The sequence below is a fragment of the Elaeis guineensis genome, chromosome 1, assembly GCF_000442705.2.
Source record: "Elaeis guineensis isolate ETL-2024a chromosome 1, EG11, whole genome shotgun sequence".
NCBI classification, from domain to species: Eukaryota; Viridiplantae; Streptophyta; class Magnoliopsida; order Arecales; family Arecaceae; genus Elaeis; species Elaeis guineensis.
Genome location: NC_025993.2, coordinates 183,101,916 through 183,129,041, shown reverse-complemented (window position 1 = coordinate 183,129,041; position 27,126 = coordinate 183,101,916). Strand labels below are relative to the sequence as shown.

At 35.5% G+C, this 27,126-nt stretch overlaps 1 protein-coding gene across 2 annotated transcripts; it reads right to left on the bottom strand.

Annotated features, from left to right (window-relative positions):
- Positions 1–1,568: 1,568 nt before the first annotated feature.
- Positions 1,569–15,681, bottom strand: LOC105040028 (uncharacterized). Of its 2 annotated transcripts, XM_010916408.4 has the most exons (6): positions 15,492–15,681; positions 13,343–13,414; positions 8,264–8,402; positions 8,000–8,107; positions 2,775–2,849; positions 1,569–2,038 (listed from the first exon to the last, which is right to left on the bottom strand). In XM_010916408.4, the coding sequence occupies exons 3-6, from the start codon at positions 8,395–8,397 to the stop codon at positions 1,804–1,806; spliced, it is 552 nt and encodes a 183-aa protein (XP_010914710.1). In that variant the 5' UTR covers positions 8,398–8,402; positions 13,343–13,414; positions 15,492–15,681; the 3' UTR covers positions 1,569–1,803. The 2 variants fall into 2 exon arrangements, with proteins under 2 accessions (XP_010914710.1, XP_010914709.1); XM_010916407.4 differs by lacking the exon at positions 13,343–13,414 and having other exon boundaries at positions 15,492–15,680.
- Positions 15,682–27,126: the final 11,445 nt, after the last annotated feature.

Here is a 27,126-nt window from a genome sequence, read left to right as displayed (position 1 = left end):
TTTTCTAGGTTGAGTTTCTTGGCCAGTCAAACGGACCTCGCCCAGTTCATTTTAGGGCAGGGTATTACACGCCAATTCTCAGCAAGTATGTTTAAGCGGGGAATGTGATTTTGTGGAGCATTAAGCAAGAATTAGAACCTTTCTTCATGATGGGCCCGGAGATATGATGATGATGCAAATCTGCCATTGTCCTTAATTCGGTTTTCATGGGGAAAGTCCTTCAAGTTGGTGCTATTTTCTCGCATTTGGTGAGAGATGCTTGCAAGACTCAGTTTTAGAAGCTACTGATTTTATTGTGTCGACATCTAGTTCTTTAGATGCGATGCGCATAAAATGCAGAAGATTAGTCTCAGGATTGAGTCCTTTTGGAGGGGACCAATGGCAAGGATGTTTTAAGAAATTCTTGGATCTGACATACACATGGACAAAACAATCAAAAAAGGAGATGCAGATGAACATGGTTAAAGTCACCACTGATATGATTAGTGAGTGAATTTACCTAATCTTATTACACTTATGAAGTTTCTCTAGGTTCCAAATCTCACAAGAATGAAAGCAATTAAAAAATTTAGGATGTTGGTTTTGTAATACCATGTAAATTAATCTATTTGTTACAAGCTTCTGAAGGAATCATTCATTTGTAAAAACTTCAACCATATCACTTAGCTGGTGGTTGAAAGCATTGCTGCAACGATGCCGCTAAACAAACTGGTAGTCATTATTGTAAACTATGGTTACCTTCAGTTCACTTTGAAAGTTTCAAGTCACATAATTTGCACATGATTCATTGACCTGATACCAAATTCCTTCCATTATAGCCTCATCAACATCATTTATTTCCAAACTTACAGATCATCCACCCGGAACGAAGGGTAGTTTTTCTTTTTTGCACATAGGTCTCTAAATTTTGCCTTCCAAGGAGTTATGGATAAGCATCAAGGAGAGGTGATATTTTAGGCATATTGGCTGTTCCAAGTTCCGTTGCAAGACTTCCATTAAAAGAAAATGTTACAAGACAAAAGCATAGCATATATAATATAAAAGAATATCAACCAGATTGCAAATTATATAATTAGCCCTTCCAATTGAGGACATCAGCATGCCAGTATCCTCGCTGTCAAAATATTACTCCTGCTCAAATATGTTTTCAATACAAAGTATATTGGGGCCTTCCATTTGAATTAGATTGCTGAAATCAATGAATCTTCATTATATAAACATAGTCATGAACAGGGTATTAGTGCATAGCACCTCTAGACAAACCCAGACCATCATGAGACAGTTTGGATTATACCATCTAACCCATGAGTTTCAAATGCAACCTCGCTACCTCACCAATAATGGAGTTCATATCATCACAGAGGTTTAACGTAAGCCTCACTTCTGATAAGCACAACTTGCAGCAGCCTAGAACTGATACAAATTACTTTTTCTTCTAAATTAACAATCTCAATCCATCTAACGATAAATCACCGTCTATGGTCAGAAGATCTGCTCAAATAAGTTTGACTGCCAAGCATATCTAGTGGTCAAGCAATTTCAAGCAATCATGAGACAGGAAAGGAACATAAGCATAAATCCTATTTATCTTATTGCTCTGGTCCATGACTCATTATCCATAATAAGAGGAGACAAAAGAAGCAATTAGGTCAGAATGTTACAGTTCACTACTACGATTCACAGCATGATACTGGCAAGTTTTTTTTTTCCCCCCAAAAGCCCTGGCTATGCGCACAAAAAGTACAGATACTTTTCATGCCTAGCCTCTTGCGAAAAGAGAAATTAGTTAGAAAAGAACTTCCATTATGCATTCAATGCATCGTAGTCATCCAATTTCTCATTATATTCCATCACCTTTCGTCTGATCTTTGAAGAATCCACCCAGGTCACGAAGTCCTCCAAGTTCCTCGTCACAAGGAATGCAGGATCAGTGACCGTCTCTGGTCCTACCCGTACATGCCCCTGCTCAATGTATGTCACAGCCTCCTTTAAATGCTCAGCAAACTTCAGGTTCACCAGGACACATGCCAACCTGCGTCTGAAACACAGCATACCAGAGAAAAAGACAGTCAGTTCTTCCCTGGGGTCCTTTTCCTATATTGATTGCACATGGCAATTCATCAGCAATATCTAACATCAGAAAAACAGACCAGTTCAAACAACGGCGACAGCTCTTTTAGAGAGGGAAAAAAAGAAAGAAGCCTACTTGTTATGGTTGGTACTATATGCTAGCTATCATGAAATATCGGCATAGTTTGAGCTCAAATTGACATTAAAGACTTGCAAACCAAAAAGAACCATAACAAATCTGGTAAGAGCTGAATTAGGAAAATGTCAAAGATCATAAATAAGAATGTCAAGAATGCATGTTGGTAAAGTAGAAGCAATAGGTAACAGAACTAGAATACAAGACCAAAAAAAAAATTATAACTTGAGGTACTGGAGAAGTATTATGCCGACTAAATGATTTTGGTCCATTAGGTGCAAGCTGCATAAGCAATGGATAGCCAAAAAAGCCAACATTGAATTACTTGCTATGGCTTCTTTCTGATAGATGATCTGCTTTGTTGATAGACCAGGAAGACCGTATGGTGGCATGCCATGAAGTGTTAAATCAGTAATGAGCAACCACAATAAGTAAACAAAGAAACATCAATCCCTTCTCACAATTGCGTTGCTCTTTGTGAATCTAAAAGGGACAATTAGGCGAGGACAATCTGACAGCAGCATGAAAAGTCTCTATTCATTCTCTTTAAGATAAGAAATGTATTTACCTGCAGAATGAACTCACAGATAGTTTCTCACACTTCGCCAAGCTCTTCTTTGTCGAGATCACACCCATATTGTAACTGAAATGCATGGAAAGGTAATCATAAGTAAAAATATGTAATTGTGACCAACATAGCATATTGCTCTCCAAGCATTTTAAAAACATGAAGAGTATTAAAACATTTTTAATAAGAAGATCCTTGCATAAAAGAAGAACCAACAACCCTATTTTTTCCAGAAAAATAAATGAAGTTGAAATCAAAGTATAAATTATTCATGTTTGGGCCTCACAAAAGATCTACATCCATAGCTTAATGGTAGTCATTCTTATTGTTAGACAACAGAAATATGACTTAGATAACTCCAGTTTCTAAAATGAACAAATAAAGGGTTACATATATCGCCGTTTCCCTCCTAATGAAAAAAGAGAAATAATCTTCCATTGACTTTCAAGTGTTGTGGGTAATCATGACAAGCAGAATTGCTACATTGAGAAAACATCATGTAGAAACTGTTACGGTATCCCCAAACAGTTCAGCAACTATGTACAGATCAGTAAAGTACCCTAGGATGCCCCAACACCCTGAAGGACAGGAAAAAGGAAACACACTAAAAAAAGAAAATCAAATATATAAATCATCTCTTCAACTCTGTAGAGTTTCTTTTTTTTTTTTTTTTGCCCTTTTTTGTGCATTCACAAAGCAAGGGTGGGTGCAGGAGTTGTATAAATTTGTAATTAATCCTCTAAGAAAAATAAAAAATTAATTTTTAGTCCAATAATAAAATCTATATCCTCATATATGATGATATCTAACTAGTACAGAGTACAATAAAATGATTCTAGAACTTCCTAAATTGGACCTATAATCAACCTAAAAAGCTACTGAAAAATGCTTCTTAACATGCTGCTTTTCTATAAAAGAAAAGTGACTTAAATCTGTCTTGATTTCTTTCAAATAAAGCATAGGTCTAAATGCTTGTTCAGATCAAGATTTTCAAAAATTTCAGATTACATGGATAATTCTGATAGACAATTGAATACATGCACTTAGAGAGAGAGAGAGACAGCAATGCTTCTTTTATATAGAATTTGATAAAACTATAGCGAAAATTAAAGGAAAAGACTGAATTTGATCTTGCAGGTGAAAATCAAGATTATCATGAATTGAGAGAGTTTTTTTGAATAAGAGAGATTTTCTCAAATTCAATCAACAGAACTAGTGCCCCAAATGGATGGCCACTTCTTGTTATTCCTATATTTCCTTATTTCATTCATACTTCTTCCTCTCCTCTTTTTATTTCATAAGGTTAGCCAATAAATTGCCCTATTCTATTGTCGTGACCAAGGTTGGTGGAACCATGCCAAACTGGCTGATTCGGGGCATACCGAACCAAACAAGTTCGTTGCCAGCACAATTCAAGAGCTCAATTCAAGACATCCACAAATCCCCTCGATCCAACATGATGCAAGAGAGGAGGAAAATGAAGCTTCAATATCCTCTCTTTGGCCCTTGAAGGGGAAATTACAAGATGGAGCTTGAAAATAGCTCAAAATTGGCTTCGTACCATTGCTCCAATGGAAGACGACAATGGATCGATTCGGAATCGACTCCTACTTCTCTCTCCTCCTCCTCCGAATCTGACCTCTCTCAAGCCTCTCTCCCACATCACAAAGCTATCGAAGGGCATCCAATCCCTTCGAAGCTTGTCGGTACAAGCCCCCTCCCTCCCTCCCCTTCTTCCTCTCCAGCCCTCTCCCTCTCCTCCTCGTGGTTCGGCATGCCTAGTTCGATACAGTACAGACTGGTATAGTACCATACAAATCACAAGCCAGCGCACCTATCAAGTGCCGGTTTTGCAATACTTGATCATTGCATACACACCCTAATGAGGCCAAATAAATTTTTGACAACTTAAGAAGTGAAAGGGCCTTTCTCATTGCCCCTGATATATAAAACCACCACATAAAATAGCAGTTCCTTTAACCCAATCTCTAGATCAAGTCCATCACATTTTTCTCTCACCAATTTGAAAAACAAACCTAAAATAACAAAGGATTCCTTAATCTCTTAAAAATGACTCCCAAGTCACAACCCCTTATAAGCAAGAAAAGATAAAAAACAAAGTCGTATATACCCTTCCATGTCTATATAATAGTAATATATTCAAACTAAAACCCCTAGTCAACCAACTCGTGTCCATTTCACTATAGTTCTTTGATCCCCCATCATGATTTCATTAGAAAAGATTTCAAACCAAAAAACTAGTATTTCTATTGGTGGAAGTCCATACACCAAAAAAACTTTCTAATTTTAAATTTTCATATTACGATTCACTTCTAAGAAATAACTTTTCTTAGCTCACAAGTTTAAAAACTTCAGTTTGGGACAAATGTTTTCTAATCTCATTAAACTGACAAATTCTCAAACTTCTTGCATCAGTTAAATCTTCATAACCTAGAGTGCGCCATGAATAGCAACCTTTTCCAACTGCTCAATTTTCATCGATACCAGATTGATGTAAAATGAATTTAAGAGTTTAAAATTTGTCATGGGGTTAAGGTAAATCAGGACAAATAATAAATGACTAAATAAAAAAGCATAAACAGAAGAAGATTAAACTAATGAAAGAGGGAAAAGAGGAAGAAATGATTAAAAGAACAAAAGAATAAGGGCTGGGTTTTCAAGTGTGTGTGCACGCGCGCGTGCGTGCGTGTGTGTGCGTGTGTGTGTGTGTGTGTGTGTGCGCGCGCGTGTGAGAGAGAGAGAGAGAGTTTGGATGATAGACTGCTAGAGGAGAAAAGTATTGGGGTGAGGGAGGGGAACAGAAACCAAAAGAAAGCAAAGAATCAGAAACAAATAAATGGGATGGCACTAATTAAGTTAAATAGAAGAGAGAGAGAGAGAGAGAGAGAGAGAGAGAGGAGCAGAAAATAAATGTACAAGAATGAGAAGAGGTAAGGGAGGGGAAAAAGCTGGAGAGAGAGAGAGAGAGGTTACGAGAGATGTTTCAAAGCTACTTAATCTATATTTAGTTACATGCTCCTGTATCGCTAAAAATATCATGATTATAGCAATACCTCAAAAATATATAACCAAACTATTATACTGATCCTAATCAAACTGTGATTCTTAGTGACACCAAAACCTCTATTTTCCCATAAAAGGGCATTTTTGACCAATTATAAAGTAAAGAAGCGGAATTAAAGAGTACTACACCAAGCAAATACTCTCAGTCACACTGACAAAATAAATGATATCCCAGCATGCTTGCATCACCCTACTTTTTCTAAAAAATAACAGTTGCATGACCCTAATCTAGTCGTGGTTCTCTTCCCTGCAATAATATCAAGGCTGCATTTGGTTCAGGGCAGAAAAAGGCACTTAACCCTTTTATTTTGCCAAACACTGGAAACTTAATTCCTTTAACCTAGAATAAACTAACCTCACAAACTTCCTCTGACAGGCTAACCCAGAGAAAACTGCTTTACTAGGAGGATTGTATAAGTTTATTCCATAATTTTAAACCCCATACCAAAAATAACCATCAGCTCTATTTTCTCCCTCCTCTCCCAATAAAAGGCTTTGTTTTCACACCCCTCTCATGCCTCATGAGGCAACACTGCCTTCCCATTGTGATCTCCCACCTCCCCCAGACCCAATATAAGTGATTGATAGCCGATTAGCACCCTAGGCCAACAGATCAGCCAATCTTGCATCGTTCCACTCCCCCTCTCAAAGAACCTTCACAAACTCAATTTCTCCATCTATCTCCCCCCTCCCCAATTCTCACCCCAACAGTCAACCTTCAGATGGATCAATATCTATCACAATTAACAAGACCATTGGAGATATCTTGATATGTCAAGGATCTGTTGCAAAACATTTGAAAGATGATGTGAAGCTAGAAAGACACTCTTCTTCCTTTTTCTTTTTAATTCTACACACTCTTTGTTATATTTAACGATTGCAGAATATTTATTTCAGGTAGGGTGATATGGTAAGAGGTACAGATCCACATGACTGTGAATGGCTTAATTAGCCCGCTGGACTCAAGACTCTGAAGTATATATCAGAATTGGAATGTTCCATTTTGTTATATGGAGTCAGATAGATGATATAATAATGTATGCAAAGCAGTTTCAGAGGTTTAACCCACTCTGGTAAATTGGAATATATGCTCGAGTTTTTGCAGCAGACATACTTATATTGCATGGTGAGTGATAAAAGCAATTATTGAAAAGTTTTTCAGATGTAAGCTTCCATAGTTTTCCTGCCCAGCATCTATTCATTTACATGCAATGTAGAAATTGGTATGACAATAAAGAATATCAATCTAAACTCTTGGTTAGAAAATGGATGGCTTTATTACAATGCAAACCAGATATTCCGATAATGAAGTCCATTGGGATGTAATATGAAAGATAACTAAAATTTATAAATGGATGTCTGTGTTACAATGAAGAAATAAGATTGGGCAGAAAATCCAAGAAATTGGTTTGGACATGTAATAATGAGAAATTCTATGCATGCATGCAGCTACGAGAGACATGATTAATTCAAAAGGATAATCCTTTTATGACAGCAACAATGAAATCAAAACATACGATATCGACATCATAATAGGCTATTGAATGCATTAATTTCTTCATGTATATTGAAAATATCCACCATAGTGTTATATTAATGTAAAATAATGCTACCACTATCAAGCACGAAAAATATAATATCATATTCCCAATTCCCATACTTGGTTCACTTACGAAAGAAAGAAAGAAAGAAAACCAAAAAAGTTTATGCTTAGCCTCCTTATTCTAGTTCTTCCAGCAAAACAACATTCAAACTTCACCCCAATAATACCAGATTTTAAAGAAATCCGGAAACAAATTATTCCAACAATATCATTGCATAGCCAAACAAAACTTCACCCCAATAATACCAGATTTAAACGAATTATTCCAACAATATCATTCCATAGCCAAACACCAGATAAGAGATATAGTTGAAAAAGTAATATACATTTAGTAAGTAACAAGTAATCGAAATGATCAGTCAGAGCAGCATTCCAAACTGACACAAATGGCAAGCCTTTGCAAAAATGCTACTACATTTACAGCAACATAAGGGAAAGGCCGATTACAGAGCTAAGAACCATTAGGAGTAAAATAACATGCATTCATAAAAAGAAAAAATAGACAAAAACAAGATCTACTAATGATCTAACAACATACAGCTTTTCTAGAAGCATATCTGTCATCTCAATGCGGTAAGGGTCTCTTGGATCCATTTGCTTCAGGAGGTTCACTAGCTTTTGTACCATCCGACATATACTCGCATACCTAAGATGAAGAAACAAAAAGATTATATAGATATTAAAGGATATAAAATAACATTTTTCCTATATTTGGAAAGGCACAATCTCACACTGTTTCCACAATTCAAATAACAGTCACTTTACCAATTAAACTAGTAACAGTGGGAACAAAGAATATTACTTCTTGTAATCATCCCTTTCTGTGAGGTGGTATCGGCGTGTGACAAGAGCTTCACGGTGACCCCCTTCTCTTTTATACTCAATAAAGTTGACCTTCTTCAGGAGCTTCTTCTCGTGAAATTTTAACTTCCTCATGCTTGCTGTCACAACCGAAGAAAGAAAAATTAGAATCAGAAAACAAAAGACACGGAATCAATTCCAAGGCCTGTGTGTTAGTATCCTTCAATTTTATCTACCAGTGAAATTTTTATGTACAATTTGATCAAGCTCGGATTGAAACTAATTTCCAGCATAATATTTGAGATCAAGCTCTATCTATTTAACACTATATCGATCCTATTTTCGGATCACGCATCAAGATAAAATCAATTCAATCTTTTCGAATAAGATCTGAAATCATCCCTTGGTTCTGGCATGAATTAACATGTACAGAGGACGATCAAAATAGAGATTAATGAACAGTTCTGTGGCACTAAATAAATACAAGGGAAAGAGTGAAGACCAGCCTTCTTTGGTGGTGGCCTTTGGCGGTGGTGACCGATGGGAGGTGGTGAAGAAAGCCAGGGGTGGCGATGGTGGTTGCGACTAGTGACCAGGAGTGGGAGGCACCTTCTTTAATGATAGTGGTGACCGGTGAGAGGTAGAGAAGAGGACTCGAGGTGGCATTGGTGGCTGGCGGCAATTGCTGCCAAGGTCATAGCCTCGTGGAGGCCTTGAGGCTAGCGGTTAGGGTTCAAGAAGAGAGCGGGTTAGAGCGGAGAAAGAACGAAGAGCTAGGGGATGGTGGGGAAGATTAGGGATCGCTCGAGGAGGTGGCAATTTTAACCGACCCGCCGGGTGTGTCCAATCCGATCCAAATGAAATGGTTTTTATCTGATCCGAAATCAATATAGTTTATTAAAAAAAAAATATCCGAAATAGAGTTGGATTAGATATGGATGATAGTATACCCTAATCCGAATATAATTCGATATAATCTTCCTAAGTAAATATGATAAATAGATCAGGATAGCATCTACAAAAAATATTAGGACTATCAGTAAACGAGGACAATACGATACGTTTACCAACTGATGAAACTTTAGCATCACACAGCATCCTTCAACCTATAGTATTTTTTTGTCTCCTATTTGACATAGAACTTTATCTTTTAGTATTACTCTATTTAATTTTTTTTTTCTGAAGGTTGTTAGTATTTGTACCCTAATAGATCTTTGATTTGTAAGTCAAGATGGAAGTCAAGCTTCCACCCACATGGTGGTTTATTTAAAACAACCTTTGGGTTCTCCTTTATGTGTGGAATCATGTGTGAAATCGTGGGAAGACCATTGAGAACGGTGTAAGAAGAAAGAGAGAGGAGAGATTACTTATGCGTGATTTAGTCAAGATATCATAACTCTCCTCTCTCTTTCTTCTTACACCGTTCTCAATGGTCTTCCCACGATTTCACACATGATTCCACACGTAAAGGAGATCCCAAAGGTTCTTTTAAATAAACCACCATGTGGGTGGAAGTTTGACTTCCATCTTGACTTAGAAATCAAAGATCTATTAGGGTACAAATACTAACAACCTTCAAAAAAAAAATAATTAAATAGAGTAATACTAAAAGATAAAGTTCTATGTCAAATAGGACAAAAAAATACTATAGGTTGAAAGATGCTATGTGATACTAAAGTTTCATCAGTTGGTAAACGTATCGTATTGTCCTCCTCATTTACTGATAGTCCTAATATTTTTTGTAGATGCTATCCTGATGTATTTATCATATTTATTTAGTAAGATTAATATCAAATTATATTCGGATTAGGGTATACTATCATCCATATCTAATCCGACTCTATTTCAGATATTTTTTTAAGAATCTATATTGATTTCGGATTGGATAAAAACCATTTCATTTGGATCAGATCCGATACACCCGATGGGTTGGCTAAAATTGTCACCTCCTCGAGCGATCCCTAATCTTCCCCACTGTCCCCTAGCACTTCGTTGTTTCTCCGCTCTAACCCACTCTCTTCTCGAACCCTAACCACAAGCCTCAAGGCCTCCACGAGGCTACGACCTCGGCAACAATCGCCACCAGCCACCAACGCCACCTCGAGTCCTCTTCTTTACCTCTCATCGGTCATCACTATCATTAAAAAAGGCGCCTCCCACTCCTGGTCACTAGTCGCAACCACCACTGCCACCTCTGGCTTTCTTCACCACCTCCCATCGACCACCACCACCAAAGAAGACCGATCTCCGCTCTTTCCCCTGTATTTATTTAGTGCCGCAGAACTATTCGTTAATCTCTATTTTGATCGTCCTCTGTACACAAGGGTGGCAATCGGATCGGGTCGGATCATAAACGGGTCGAGTCGGATGCGGGTCGGGTTAAAAAATATCTAATATGAATCCAACCTGTTTATTAAACAGGTCAGATTTTCAAATCTAAACCTGACCTATTTATTAAACAGGTCACCTGACCCGACCCATTTAATCTGTTTATTAAACAGATAACCTGTTTAATCGATCCGACCCGACCCATTTAATCTGTTTACTAAATAAATAACATGTTTACCAGATCCAACCCGATCCGACCAGTTTAACCTGCTTGTTTCAGAAAATTGGTTGTTTTTGGGCCTTTAGCCCAATACTATTTGAATTTTAACCTATTTAGTTTAAACTTAACAACAAACTTAAATATAAACATCAAATCAGACATCAAAAGCAAATAAACTTAAATTTGGAGTCTTCGCCTCTGTTTTTTTATCAGGGTAATCTACGAGGATTGATCATAAGCTAAGCTACTGCATAACATCATCAGACACAATTAGTAGACAGACTTTAACACCTCATATCGGAAACTAATTTGAGATTTTTATGACAAATAACCAAAACCATAAACATTCAAATTGCAATAAAGCTTATTGGAGGTCAAACATCATCTTCCTAGCACCTCAAAAAATAAACAGCAAGACTGCTAACATTAGAAGATTTCTTAACAAACTATGCAAGTATGGAACACCATGATGCAGTTTGGAACAATAGTTTTCCAACTAATCTTGCATCTCTAATTAGAACGGATGCTTATGGAACACCATGTAACAGTCAACCAACAGACCAACAAATAAACACAGAAGAAAGAATTGATCTACACCAAAAAAAAAAATTCAAAAACCCTAGATTAAGGATTAAGAAAATATACTTTGAAAAAGGCTAAAGAAGCACGGAAGGAGAAAAAGGTCAAAAGGGGGAAAAAATCCTTGATCTCAGGTGGCCTACTCCCTCGGCACCAGCCACCGAAAGAGAAAAAGGGAAAAAAACCCTAGATCTCGAGCGGCCAAGGTGCCAAGCAGCAGCTGCAGCACAAACCCTCTCTCAGCGATGGCCGAGGCCTGACAAGCCCTCCTCTCAAGGATCGACGACAAAGGAAGATCGAAGGAGGAAACCAGAGGAAACCGCAAGAGGGGAGGTGCTCCACAATTCACCCGGCCGTCGTTGGGAAGGAAGCTGGAAACTGAAGGAGTGGAGGAGCCCTAGCCACCGCTAGGAGGAAGCACCCATTGAAGGAGTGGAGCGGAGGAAACCCTAGATCTAGAAGTCAGAGAGGGAAGATGAAAGATCAGAAGAGATCAGAAAGGCAAAGCGAACGAGCGAATGGCGAATGGATTCAAATTGCTTCTAGGTTTTAGGTTTTATATTTAGTCCCAAGGCCTGTGGGTTTATGGGTTACAACCTAATCCGACCCGATCCATTCCAACCAATTTATTAAACAGATTAAACAGATTAGGTGGGTCAGCTATCTGAAATCTGAACCCGATCCGATTAATAAACAGGTTGATCCATTTATGATCCGAACCTATTTAATCCAAATCCAAACCTATTTAAGATGGGTCGAACACAGATCCGATTGGCAGATCGAATCAATTTTTGCCACCCCTATTTGTACATGTCAATTCATGCTGGAACCAAGGCATGATTTCAGATCTTACTAGCAACTAGTTGAATTAGCTTTCCAAGACTTGAGTATATGCCAGTTTCCTTAAGTGGTCGTTTGAAAGGAGTAGAATGACCTCCCTCACGCAACCTCTTTGGAGCACTACTCATAATGTTTCAAATGTTACAACTTAGCTGTTTCTTTGACAAATAGAGAAAAAGCAATTGACTGAAAGATCAGGTAGCTTCAATTAACATATGTTCAAAACCTCATGCGGACAAAAAAAACTCAAGGATTTGGTCTGTAGCATAAAAATGAACAGAATGCGTTGTCTTATCATTCTGGATTGACTTTAACGTAACAACTCCAATTGTTTCTACACAGGCTGAAATACTAATAATGGCCAAAAACTATTTGGATAAATATTAAAATTGAAAAAAAATGCTTGACCAAAATATAAAATATACGAATGTCAAATGTTGCAGTGGTACACCATAATCATATCCACGTATTCTAAATTCTTAAAGTAGATTATGTCAGGCATTCTTAATGTGTAATATTCATAGCTTATCTTGGTAAATCTAAAAATCTAAGAAAATCCATGAGAAAACTGCAAAAGTATATGAATGTTGTGCATGGACTAAGTTATGAACTTCAGATTACATATTATAGCATCATATGTACAAAATTACAAATAGTAGATAATCTACAAATAACATCAAATTGTACTTGGGCTTAATGAATTATTGATATTTGAACCCAAACATAAAATCAGTATATCAACACCCAATTTTATCCAGCGGATACATATACACATATGAACATTGAATGATAAGTATTGAAATCAGTAACCATAAATTCTTGAGAGATGCAGATACAAATCCAAAAGTAGCCATATCCATAATAGTTCTAATGAATGCAGATACAAGCTAGAGAGCATTTATATCCATATGAATTATACATATATGAATCAGATACTAATGGGTGCATATAATGAATTTAGACCAAACAATAACCAAATGAGAAATTAGAATCTAATTAATCATATAGTGGCTGCATCTAATATTATTATCTTAAATTTATAGAATTATCAGATAAGTAAATAGGCCTTTACATCTGAACCGCATTCAAAGGCTTTAATTTCAGAAGCATTACATGTTTACATTCACATTAAATCTGCTGAATTCCGAAATCTGATTTACCAATAACTGCCAAAATTCAATGGGCCTGACACAAAGAAGAAAGAGTTGGTTACATATGAGTCCAATCTAATTCAATCCCTGGGAGGAAAAAAGAAACGGACTAACAGAATGACAGGTTCTCAATGTTGATTGATATGGCTCGTCCGAAGAAAACAAAGAAAAATTGATATGACAATCATAATTTTTATTAAAAAACTATTTTCAACAGTAAAAGGAGAAAAAGTGATTTTCCCGATAACAGAATCATCTCAATTTATTTCCCATGACAAAAACCGGAGAAACACAAACACACGCAACTATGAACTCTGTTCTCCGATTCATCCTCTCTCTTCCCAACAGCAAGCAAAGCTCCCTCCACAACAACAAGCAAAGCTCCCTCGAGAAGAAGAAGAAATTATCTCTACTACCCGAAGAGATGAGTCACAAGAGATCAACGGGAAATAGCAGCTCGGTATACGAAAGGGGAAGGGGAAGCGGAAGGAAGGGAGAGTCTAGGGCAGAAGGGGATGGAGATTGGAAAGGGGTACCGTCGGGTCGGGTCGGTTAACGCTTTGTTTGGATTGGGGGTACACGAGAGTTCATAAAGATAGGGGAGAGGAAGGTAATGGAGGGGAAGGGAGAGGAGGGTAAGGGAATTAATGAACCCTTGTTTGGAAAGAGAGGGAAAGGATAAAGAAAGGTACATACTTTATCCTTGTTTGGATAGAGGGGTTAAGAGAGGGGTAGAAGAACTTTTATATATATTCTGACAAATATGTCCTTTCTCACTAGTAGATTACCGTCAACTCAGACACCGGCAGGTTTTGAATCTCTGTCACTGGAATCTGCCTTCCAAAGATCGTGATATCCGAATTTGCATGAGGAGCGGCCTGCAGGTGAAGGGACGGCTATAGGGTTTCTGAGTTGTACGAAGAGCAAAACACGGTTGGAAAAATAGAATATATAATGGTCTAATTGTAATTTTAAAATTTTATTAATGATAAGTTAGGAAAATAAAACTTAAGCTTGAACCTTCCCCTCCGTTACACCCCAAATCGAAGATACAGAAGATACAGAAAATTGAGTAAGTGAGGGGCTCTGTTGAGAATCTCCTTTACCTCTCAAAAAAATTTACCTCTCAAAAAATTTTACCAAACAGGTTTATTCTTTACCCTCCCCTCCCTTCCCCTTACGAACCCTCGTGTACCCTCAATTTATAAATTATTTTGTGTTCATCGGTACAATTATATAGTAAAAAGAAAGAAAATATTCAGATTTAAACTATAAATTCTTACATATTAATTTTTTCAATTTTTTCTAATATCTCATCGCCATATAGTTTTATCATTAAACTCATAGTGTTTATTTTTTCAGACAAATAAATTCATTGATTTATACTTAAAAATCATGTAACATATGGTTCTCAGTTCTCACACAATGTGTAGTCACAAATCCCACATATTAATTTTTTTCAATTTTCTCTAATATCTCATCGCCATATATTTTTATCATTAAACTCGTAGTGTTTAATTTTTCAGACAAATAAATTCACTGAATGATGTAACCTATAGTTCTCAATTCTCACACAAAATGTGTAGTCATAAATCCCACATTCTCAATTCAAAATGTGTAGTCACAAATTCTCAGATCACACAATTTCACAAATCCACATGCAAAAACCACTTTAGCCACAATCTAAACTTCCTGGCCGCTCCAGTCTCCCACTCACGGATCTAAACTTCTCTTCCCACACGATTGGGATTCCCACATTCTCAGATCACACAATTTCACAAATCCACATGAAAAAAACCACCTTAGCCATCGTCTAAACTTCCTGGCCGCTCCAGTCTCCCACTCACGGATCTAACTTCTCTTCCCACACGATTGGAACTCACAAAATACCACAACGAAAACAAAGGAAGAATATAGAAAAAAATCAAAGAAAACAAAGGAACGGTGGAAAAATTAAAAAGCAAAACTTTTTACTATATAGATTGATTTTTTTTTTTCTTTTTCGGAAATGTGGGAAGCGGAGGCAGATGACGGCGAAGACCGGTGGGAGGTGGCGGTGAGGAGAGCAGATTAGAGATCAGCGTTAAAGAGATCTGTGGGAAAGAACGCACCTGAGGAAGATTGGAGAGGGGATGGCCGACGCCGTAATGATGAGAAGGAAAGCGACGACGGAGACCAGCGGGAGGTGACGGCTAAGAGAGTAGGGAAGAGGTGGTCATGCGCGAGGGCTCTGCAAGGCGGTGGCGGCGAGAAGGCGGGCGTTCGCTAGGGCTCGAGAAGTGTTTGAAGAAAAAAAAAAAAAAACAAAAAAACAAAATAAAATACTGCCGAAAATCAATCCCAGCTAGACGCGTCGCGCCCTAAGAGAGCCCTGGACTCTCGTTCATCGTATTGTATAGATAGGTGGTGGGCACGTGTTAAGGCATGGAAGGTCCAAAAATTAGAGAGCCTGATGGTCAAACTGTGAAAGCCAACTTATTTTTGAATAAGTTTTTTTTAAATAAAATTTTAGAAGAAGTAATGTAACAGAGAAATAGTTTATATCTGACAAAATTATTTGGTAAACACTTTTATCTGTAAGAAATAGTTTGTTTTTGACAAATTTTTTAAAAAAAATATTTTTGACTGTGAAAAAAAAGATAAATTTACTTTATAATTAATATTATTTAAATAAATAAATAATTTTAAATATTTATTATGATTAATTTTAATTAAATTTTTTATTTTTTTAATTAAAATATAAAAAATTAAATAACAAAAAATATATTAAAAATTTTAATCAATATAAATATAATTAAATCAAAGATAATACATATTGAATATTTTATATAATTTTTATATGATAATATACATGTATCAAAATACATCATTTATTAAATATTAAAAATTTACATCAAAAAAGAAGAAGAATAACTCATTCACGAGGAGAGTTCTCAATAATTTCATTCTTAATTCTATTACACGTCAACTCTATAATAGTAAAAAATCGGCCTTGCATTTCTAGAGGAATGCCAGAGAGCCTATCTCTTTCTTCAATCTCCAACATAATGTCATCACCAGCATAACGCATAACGATTGAACTCAATATTAATGGAAGAATGTCATCGTATGAAATTATGTATAGCCATAGTAGCCGAGATAAAATGAACTTAAGTATCAAACTTGAATGATGGCATTGAACGTAAAATAGGAAACATATTTTTCCATACTCCAAATGTTCTTTCAATTGTGTATCTCAAATTAGAATGAAAAAAATTAAAAACCTCATTTCGATTTCTAAAACTAGTAGCATGTCTAAAATCCGAGAGATAATAATGTTCACCCTTATATGGTCCTAAATAGCCAACCATTATTGGATAGCCTGAATCTACCAAGTAATATTTACCTAAGCCAAGTAACAAAAAAAATATAATTAATTGATATTATATAGAAAATAATATTTATATAATAAAATGATATGATGCATAATATACTTACTTGGTAGGAGACGGGGAAAGTTAAGATTTTGCCTCCTAAGTGCTTTGTTAAATATTCCAGCAGTACCTTTCCATCCAGGCCATACAAACGTGAAGCGCATGTCCCAATCACATAAGACCGTTATGTTTTGGGAAGTGAACCCCTTCCTACCTATGTATTTAATTTGCTCCTTAGAAGGAACAACACAAAGTGCATGCGTGCCATTAATAGCTCCAATGCAATTTTTAAAATATGGTCAATACCTGTCATCTTCTCTTATTTTAAGGTGAACATTCGAAAAATCATGATCTTTTGGCTTAATAACGACCATAGCCAATTTCAAACATGCCATTAAAACTTGATGAAAGTATCTACTAATAGTCTCTCCAGAGTGTTGGAATCGTTCTTGAACCATTCGATTCCCTACCCCATGTCCTACCACCATTAAGAACATAGCAACCATCTCCTCTATGGTCATTTTTCTTATTGATTCCAAACCATATTGTTCTTGTAAAGTTCTACATAAGGCAAGAAAAACATAATTTTCCATCTTAAACATCTCATAACAGCATTTATCATGTCCTTCAAGCTTGTCTTTGATAAAATGAAAACCTGCATGAGGAGATGTTCTGCATGGAGTCTTTAAACAAAACTTTAAGTAATACTCTGCTCTAAGAGCCACAATAATCTGGAGGAGGAGAAGAAAGAGGCAGAGAGGAAGAAGAAAGGGCGATGAGGTTAGGAATAATGGGAGGGTTACATGAAAATAAATAGGAATAGTTATAATAAATAATGATTTTGAATAAAGATATTTTTATCTTGAAAAAATTAATTTTATGCTTTTGCTTCTACTTCGAAGGAGAAGCTCCAATTTTCTGCTTTCTTCTCCTAGCAGAAAAATTATTTCTACTACCACTCAGAAGCAGTTATTTTTTAAAATAAGCTTGGCCAAATATCTTATTTTTTCAAAATAAGTACTTGTTTGAAAAATAAGCAGCTTCTTCCTCCCAAAAGCTTGGCCAAATAGACCTGAAATACGAAGCCCTCCCAAAAACTCTCAAAAATGGCCGAAACATAATATAATATTTTTTAAAAGGAATAAAAAAAAAAAAGGGTATGGGAAGACAGTGTGTCCCATGCCAATGATTGGTTGAGGCCCATACTGGCTATAGTCTGGAGTGGGTTCACTTCGACCTCCCTATGTTTTAGACATCATTATTTTATAGATAAATATTATTAAAAAAATAATTAAATTTTATTGATCAATTTAATTATATTTTTATTTTTTAAGATGAATAATTATTTTTTCATGAATAGTATTTATCTATTAAATGAAAAAAAGTCTTACTCATCTAAAAGGTGGATAAGTCATTTTTTCATCAACCAAGAAAATAATCTTTTTTGTTTCATTTCTAATATATCCCTAACCCCATAGTAATAATATAATAATATACAATATTATCTAATATAATATATTATAATAATATAATATAATCTATTATATTATATTACATATTATAATATATAATATATTATATTATATTATATACTATTATAAAATATATAATAATATTTATATAATAAAAGATAATATAGAAAATATGGATAGATCTTAGCAACTTATCTAAAAAACTAATAATGTAAAAGAATATGGGTAATAGATCCCCAAGTCATTTTTGAATGCACAAAAAAAATATTGATAATTTTTTTTCTATCTAAATATTATCTAAAAAATACTTATTCATAAAAATATAAATTTCTAGATAAATATTTTATCCTCAAAAGAACAGATCTTTATGGTATACGAATCAAATTAGTCCCACGTCAGCTGGGAAATAAAATAGATTTGCTTAACTTTAGCTCATGATGTAATGTTAAATTATTTAAATAGGATCTACCCCATGGGCTTAGACAATTATATGTTCACTTTTGCAATTTTAATCTTCTAAACTCAAGTTAATTTTCATGTTAATTTTTGTGTCATCTAAACTCAATTTCTATGGCAAGATTTCATTTCACGCTATTGTATGTGGAAGATTTTTAATATGTTGAAAGGAATTGTTTATTTATCCATCTATCTATTTATGTATTTATTTTCAAAAATAAAAGAAATACGGCAAGCTTAATATCTACATCTTTAATTGTTAGAGGTGACAGTTGTCTTTACAGAACAGATGATATTCAATAATTGCAGAATTTGAGTGATCTTCTAATTCTTCGTGATGAACAGTTGATGATTTATAACTTGCTTTGGAGAAGGACAATATTGATTGTTAAGGAATAATGAGATAGATTTAGCAGTTAAACTGTTTGTTTGTATTTATTTAGCAAAGGAGATACAGTTTCTTCCATTTGAGCAAGAGGATAGGGGTTCGATTTTTGTTAGCACTAGTTTTGAGCTCGCATGTTATGTGCAGATTCTAGGTCATATCATTGATTATTTATGAAAAATAATTATTTCTTAGATTAATAAATTAATATGGCAACATAATATCCATCTAAATTCGTGATATCAATCCATATCTTTGGTTACATATACGAGTAGATTTTAACTGCAAAAATGCAATAATATCATGCTTTAATCATATCATTTAATTCGCATACATGGACTTCAATTCAGTCATTTAATACTATAATTTTATTTTATTTAATTTAATAATATTTTATAGATTTTTTTTGATCCACATGGCATTCATAGGTGATAAGTTGATGCATACATGGACAGCTTAACTTGCTAACATATTTTCTCTCAATTTCTGCTTTCATATATATATATATATATATATATATATATATATATATATATATATATATATATATATATTGAGCCCGCATGTTGTATGGGGTTCTAGGTCATATCATTGATTATTTTTTAAAATTAATTATTTTTTAGACTAATAAATCAATATGGCAACTATTGTCTATCTAAATTCTTGATATCAATCCATATTGTCGGTTACATACATGAGTGGATTTTAATTACAAAAATACAATAATATCATGCTTTAATCACATCATCTAATTTGTATATATGGACTTTAATTCAATCATTTAATACTATAATACTTTTTTTTCACTTAATTTAATAATATTTTGTAGATTTTTTTTAATCCACATGACATTCATAGGTGATAAGTTGATGTTTACGTAGACAACTTAACTTGCTAACATATTTTCTCTCCGTTTCTGCTTTCATATATATATATATATATTAGATTCAAAAAGATTGAATTGATTTTATCTTGATGTGTGATCCGAAAATAAAATCAATGTAGTATTAAATAGATAGAGCTTGATCTCAAATATTATGCTGGAAATTAGTTTCAATCCGAGCTTGATCAAATTGTACATAAAAATTTCACTGGTAGATAAAATTGAAGGATACTAACACACAAGCCTGGGAATTCATTTCGTGTCTTTTGTTTTCTGATTCTAATTTTTCTTTCTTGGGTTGTAACAGCAAGCATGAGGAAGTTAAAATTTCATGCGAAGAAACGCCTGAAGAAGGTCAACTTTATTGAGTATAAAAGAGAAGGAGGTCACCGTGAAACTCTTGTCACATGCCGATACCACCTCACAAAATGGGATGATTACAAGAAGTAATATTCTTCGTTCCCACTGTTACTAGTTTAATTGGTTAAGTGACTGCTAGTTGAATTGTGGAAACAGTGTGAGATTGTGCCTTTCCAAATATAGAAAAATGTTTTTTTATATCCTTTAGTATCTGTATAGTTTTTTTGTTTCTTCATCTTTGGTATGCGAGTATATGTCGGATGGTGCAAAAGCTAGTGAACTTGCTGAAGCAAATGGATCTAAGAGACCCTTACTGCATTGAGATGACAGATATGCTTCTAGAAAAGCCTAATGTTGTTAGATCATTAGTAGATTTTTTTTTTTTTTTGTCTATTTTTTCATGCATGCTAGTTTACTCTTAATGGTTCTTAGCTCTGTAATCGGCCTTTCCCTCATGTTGCTGTAAATATAGTAGCATTTTGGCAAAGGCTTGTCATTTGTGTCAGTTTGGAATGCTGCTCTGACTGATCATTATTTGTTACTTACTAAATGTATATTACCTTTTCAACTATATCTCTTATCTGGTGTTTGGCTATGGAATGCTATTGTTGGAATAATTTGTTTCTGGATTTCTTTAAAATCTGATATTATTGGGGTGACATTTTGTTTGGCTATGGAATGATATTGTTGGAATAATTTGTTTCTAGATTTCTTTAAAATCTGGTATTATTGGGGTGAAGTTTGAATGTTGTTTTGTTGGAAGAACTAGAATGAGGAGGCTAAGCATAAGCTTTTTTGGTTTTCTTTCTTTCTTTCTTTCTTAATTGGACCAAGTATGGGAATTGGAAATATGATATCATATTTTCCATGCTGGATAGTGGTAGCATTATTTTACATTAATATATCACTATGGTGGATATTTTCAATATACAAGAAATTAATACATTCAATAGCCTATTATGGTCCCGATATCTTATGTTTTGATTTGATTGTTGCTGCCATAAAAGGATTATCATTTTGAATTAATCATGTCTCTCGTAGCTACATGCATACATCGCAAAAGAAAATCTTTAGCGATAAAATAATTTTTCATCGCAAAAACCAAAAGTCTAGTGATGAATTTTTTTTTTGTCGTCGAAGTTCTATTTATTGCGACGAAAATAATAATTTCATCACAAAAAATATTAGCCCTTGATTTTTATATGATGAAATATTTTTTCATCGCTAAAATTTTATCGTAAAAAATCAAATTTCTTGTAGTACATGCGATTGGCTTGCAGGGCACTATTCTTTCAATCTCTCACTTGTACTAAAGCCAATCGCCCCTATATCTGATGCCCATGCAATCAAGGTGGCAGTCAAACTACTGCTATGATAAGACCTTAGGGAATGAGTCTATTGTGTTGTTCTTTATATCGATTCGCTCTAAGATCATATCTTGTCAGTCAACAATCTTATTGAAGGAAAATTTAAAGCATGTATGCTAGAACAACAAAAATTTTATACATGTAACGAAGGTGAATTTATCTAACATGCATTTTACAGATCTCATCTCATGAGATCATTCCTATCATATTTTTAGGATCTATATGTAGGAAATAAAATTTTAGCAAAGCAAAATTATGAAGATCTCATCTCTCACCTTTGCATGGATAAGTATTCACCACAATTTGATGATCGTAGATATCTCTTTGGTTCTTTTTAGAGCCACATAAGTGTCCAGCCTATACAGATAGAGGTGTTAATGAGCCGAGCTAAGCTCGAACATCCCCTTATTCGAGCTCGATTCAAATACACAAGACTCATGTTCGAGTTCGTGTTCATGTTTGACAAATAATCAGACATTCTGTTCGAGCTTGGCTTGCTAAGAAAATGAAACTTTCGAGCTCGGCTTGTTAAATATGTCTAAAATATTTATATTAGTTCTAATAACTATTATTATGCTTAAAATATATGACTAATTATGTGTAAATGAATGTTTAAAGGAAAAGAAAAAAATTTGAAGGTTACAATAGCTTATATGAAGGATGTTAGGATATTATTGTATAAATAATAAAAGAATATTTAGTCATTACATATTCTTAATGATTAAGACTCACAAGCTTTTGAGCTCGAACAAGGAGTTATTCGAGCTTGAGCTCATTAAGCTAACGAACACCATCTCGGGCTGGAGCTTGAGCTCAAAAGCTCATTGATCTTGGCTCATCGAGCTTCTTAATGAGTCGAACATGAGCTTGCTCATTGAGCGTCTTTGTCAGGCGACGGTTCAGCATACCGTCATCGGATTCAGCCATGATAGATCATTCCATGATCATGGTGATTGACCAATAAGATGCTGACAGATGGGTGCACCTATTCGACATTTTCAAATATCGCCCTTCCAGTAATGATGATAGGCGGATCCAGCAAATCATTTTCTGAAAAGTCAGATCTCTTCATTTTCAACCAAGCAATCGATTTTGATATTATTGAGATACGATGCATTTATATTTGATGGTGAAGCCATCAGGTCGGTAAAGCCCCGAAGGGCCCAAGCATTATCCGATCTCCAGATTGGCAATGCCTCGAAGGGCCCCAACTATTACTTGACCGTTAGGTCGGTGTACCCTTGAGGGACACAAGTAATATCTAATCATCAAGGCGGTTAAGCCTCGAAAAGCACAAATAAGAATGGACCACTAGACCGACAGAGGCACAGGTAAAATCTAGCTCATAGATCGGTGAGCTCCCAATCATCATGAATAAAAGTTCAACCCTCGAACCAACTTTCTACTTCCTATGTTCGATAAGATAGCTATCACTTCAGATATGGGAAGTAGGGGGCAAAGTGTTGGTATACTAAATCGATCCCAAGCCACGTGGCGCCCTTATGGGAAGTCAGGGAATCATCAATCTTGAAGCATGGGAAAAGAAACATATGCTTAGGTCGGTAGATGATTGGCTTGACTAAAGATGCCTTTGCACCAGGGAATTATCAAGGTGGTTTAGGTCGGTATATGACCGACCTTACTGAAGATACCCTGGCACCCCTCGCACCCGAGGCGAATGGTCTCAGCTGACATCACCCGGCCTTCTCTAATGAAACCTCAGTTATATATCAATATCAATCGTGTCGCCAGTAATCGGACTCTTTCCCACCATGGTATTTCACCGGAGTGAACTACGACTGTCACTAGCAGACAGCTCTCCCTATATTACCCCGATATTTTACTGAGATGGACCATAGCTCAGCTACAGCTGGCCATGACCTCTCAGACGGTTGTAATCCAGCTCATTCACGGCTATCCACAATGGCCTAACCAACTCTAAATGGCCTAACAAACTTTGAAACGGCCTCACTGCCCCCTATAAATAAGGGGCCAGAGATCCTCTACCAGTAAGTCCAGATCCAGGCAACTGGGGGGACTCTGCTGGTGCGAAACCTTGTCAGTTCTCACGAAAGAACCTTGGTTTCCGCCCAAGTCTCCTCTTAGCCCCTTTCGATCTCTTTCTCTTGCTCTCTCTCCTCTTTTCCATCCTATTCTCAAGGCTAGCCACTGACTTAAGTATCGGAGGGTCGAGAGTCGGGGAATCCTTATCAGGTTTCCGGTTTCTTGGCTTTTTTCACAGGTTTCCGAAGGGTGGATTGATCCGCATCGCGATCTCCTTCCTCTCCTGCTTCATTCGATCAGTTTAGCTCCCAGATCCCTAGCCTTGCAGCAACAGGATGCAAATTCTTATTTGAAATTCTTAAATCTTAATACATGTAACACGTGTATTTCTCATATAAAGACCTGCTTTTATTTGCTGGAGTCATCAAGGTAGCTTTTGTAGATATAGAAGTTAATTGCAGCATTGCTTTTGGGACAAGTGTGAGGATAATGCTGATGATTAATGCATGGCAAACTAAGAGGAAACATTTGCAAAGAACTGGTACAGACTGTGTATAAACTAACATCAATATAGTACAGATAGCAATACTTAATTGTGAGGATATAAAGTTTTGGAGCTTCATCTGAGTCTAAACAAGAGCACTAATAAGAATCTTTGCATAAAAAAGACATACTCGTAATTTGGAAAGAATAGAATTAGGACTATGAGATAATTAAGATTAGAGTCCAGCCTTGCTCAAAGATCTAAGTTACCTGATGAGATAGAAAGAAACCAAGCATGGCAAAAGAAATCTAATACTTACTATGCCTCGGTAATTGATTTGTCTTTCAGTTAGAATTTGATATCTGATAGGAACACTAATGTTTGAAATCTTTTAAACATTTTTTGGATGTTCCACTCATGATTTTTCCACCAGCTGTATTAGGCATTTTGGAGATTCATCATTATTCTCTTCACTTTCCCTTACTTTTCTTCTCTTCTCCGGAATACATCCTTGGAAGATAAAGGTGGCTCATCTGCACCAATTCAAAAGCAAAGAGGGGACAGAAGACGGGAATGATCTGAGAGATCATTCGACATGGCAAATTCTAAGCATGAGTTTTCCTAAAAATACAAAAAGAAAAAAGGAATAATTCTTTGCATATTCGGTTGATGTGCAGGCCATTATCTTCTTTATACAAGATTTTATTCTTGAATCAATTTCCAAGTAGCATGCTTCCAACAATGCAAAACATTATCTTTCAGTAAGGATGCATCATCATTGATCATTGATTCCTCCTGTTTTGTGGCTAACAAACACCTTTGGAAACTCTCTCTCTCTCTCTCTCTCTCTCTCTCTCTCTTTGTTTTAAAAGATCTGGTCCTTGATGCAAGGGAACATGATTTGTACATTTTATTTATCATAGGAGAAACTGTTCTGACATCGAGTGTAAAGACATTTCCATTGCTTCTGATTCTTTGAATGCTATGAGTGGCAAAATTTGCAAATAAAGGTCAAAGGTATGGTATAATGGCTGCAGGGTGGCTGAAATTTAACTGAAAGTACTTAAATGACTTTGCTTTTTTATCTCTGTTGATGAGGTCAAGCATGGGATAGGCTGGACCAGCTTGTCTTTGGTTTATTAACCAATGAGATACAAAAAAAGCTTCTTGTATAGATTGATCAGGGATCTTCTTTGCTGGTGCCTGGAACTAACACTTTGGCCTCTAATCTGATAGCACCTCACATAGATCTCAGGGAGACAAGGTACGTAGTCTCGAAAAGACAGTATCAGGCACCCGATGATGAAGTTTTATGGGTTGAGTCGGTACAGATCTGATGCCTACCATTTTCCTGCTTACTGATTAATGTTTTTTTTTCAACTGGTGCATTGAACATTTATGATCAATCCTGGCCATCAAGATTTTCAATTAAGCTACTTTGCATGTGATTGGCATGTCATGCACAAAATAACTGGTAGGGACTTTTACTCGTACACCCTATGTGAGCATGCGGCCATCCTCCAGAAAAGGTCTTCACACATTGCCTCAGTTCAAATTCTAGTTTGCGAGCACCGGGCATGTTTCTGATTGTCTGAGAAAGAGGCTTTGATCGTCTACATTTTTAATGATGGCTGCTGTACTCCAGCGCACAAGAAGGATCACCTACATGGCGGAATATCATAAGTGCAACAATCATTTCCATTGGACATTTTCAAATACAATTCTTTACTTAATGCACAAATCTTGATTGGACTCATCAATTTCCATGAGAGAAACAAGACAAGTGAACCAATACAAAGTGAATCTAATCAGTATCAAATCTAAATGAGACCACAACCATCTGTTATGCTTCTTTCTCGCAGGTATCTATTTGCCTAGGTCTAGTTGTTCATATATTGTGGAATGGTGGATGGCTCGTTCTCAGGGCTAATGACCTCCGCCATCAATGCCATTTTGCTTCGAGGATTTCTAGATTGTGGCCAAAGTTTATCAGTAGAGCAACGATCTCTAGAATTCTGATGGAAGGATCTACTGTAAAGCTCAATGATTACTTTCTTAAAGTAAATGGATGACCATGATTTGGTTATTGCAAGAGTTCACAATCACATCCCAATTCTTTTGTTGGCAAGTTCTTCAAATTCAACAATTCATCTGAATATAGTTTGGTCATGTCCCAAGTTTATCAAAAACAACAAAAATTACCTTGCACGAATGTAAATCATTTTAATTTTTGAATAATAAGGGATGCTTTTGCAGCATCAAAGCCAGAAAGGATTGAATTATTTACAGGTAGAAGCTTGCAAATAGTACCCACAAGTATGTGCTGTATTTTTTCACTAATAGAGATTAGATATAGCAAGGCTTTGAACAATGGTGTTGCATCCATTATAAATTTATAATGGATGTATAATGGTTCCAGCTACCCTTTATTACATCATATATATAATACATTATTTACAATTACAACAATCCACTATAACGTAAGTAACAAACACTATTTTTATTTGTACGTTACTCCAAATAAAATATTTAATATTTTAAAATTCATTTTTTCATTATTGTTTCTCTCCAAATAGACTATCATTCACAAAAATATTATTTATTCAATAATAAGTGAAATAAAATGATGGCTATGATAAAATTATTATAAGAACCCCTATAACAATTTTTATCTATAACAACCATTATCATAGTTATTATTGAAATAGTAAAAGCTTCAAATTCTGTCTCTCAGGTAAATAATCACCGTTGCAGCCATTATGGTGTTGCGGTGTGCGTTGTAATGGTACAGTGCATTATCTAAAGCCTTGAGGTATAGAAAACTTGCTGCCTAAAGTTGGACAACAGGTCCACATCAACGCAAACATTGTAATGAAAAGTAAAACTAATTTCATAAAAAAAAAAACTAAATAGGAAAACTAA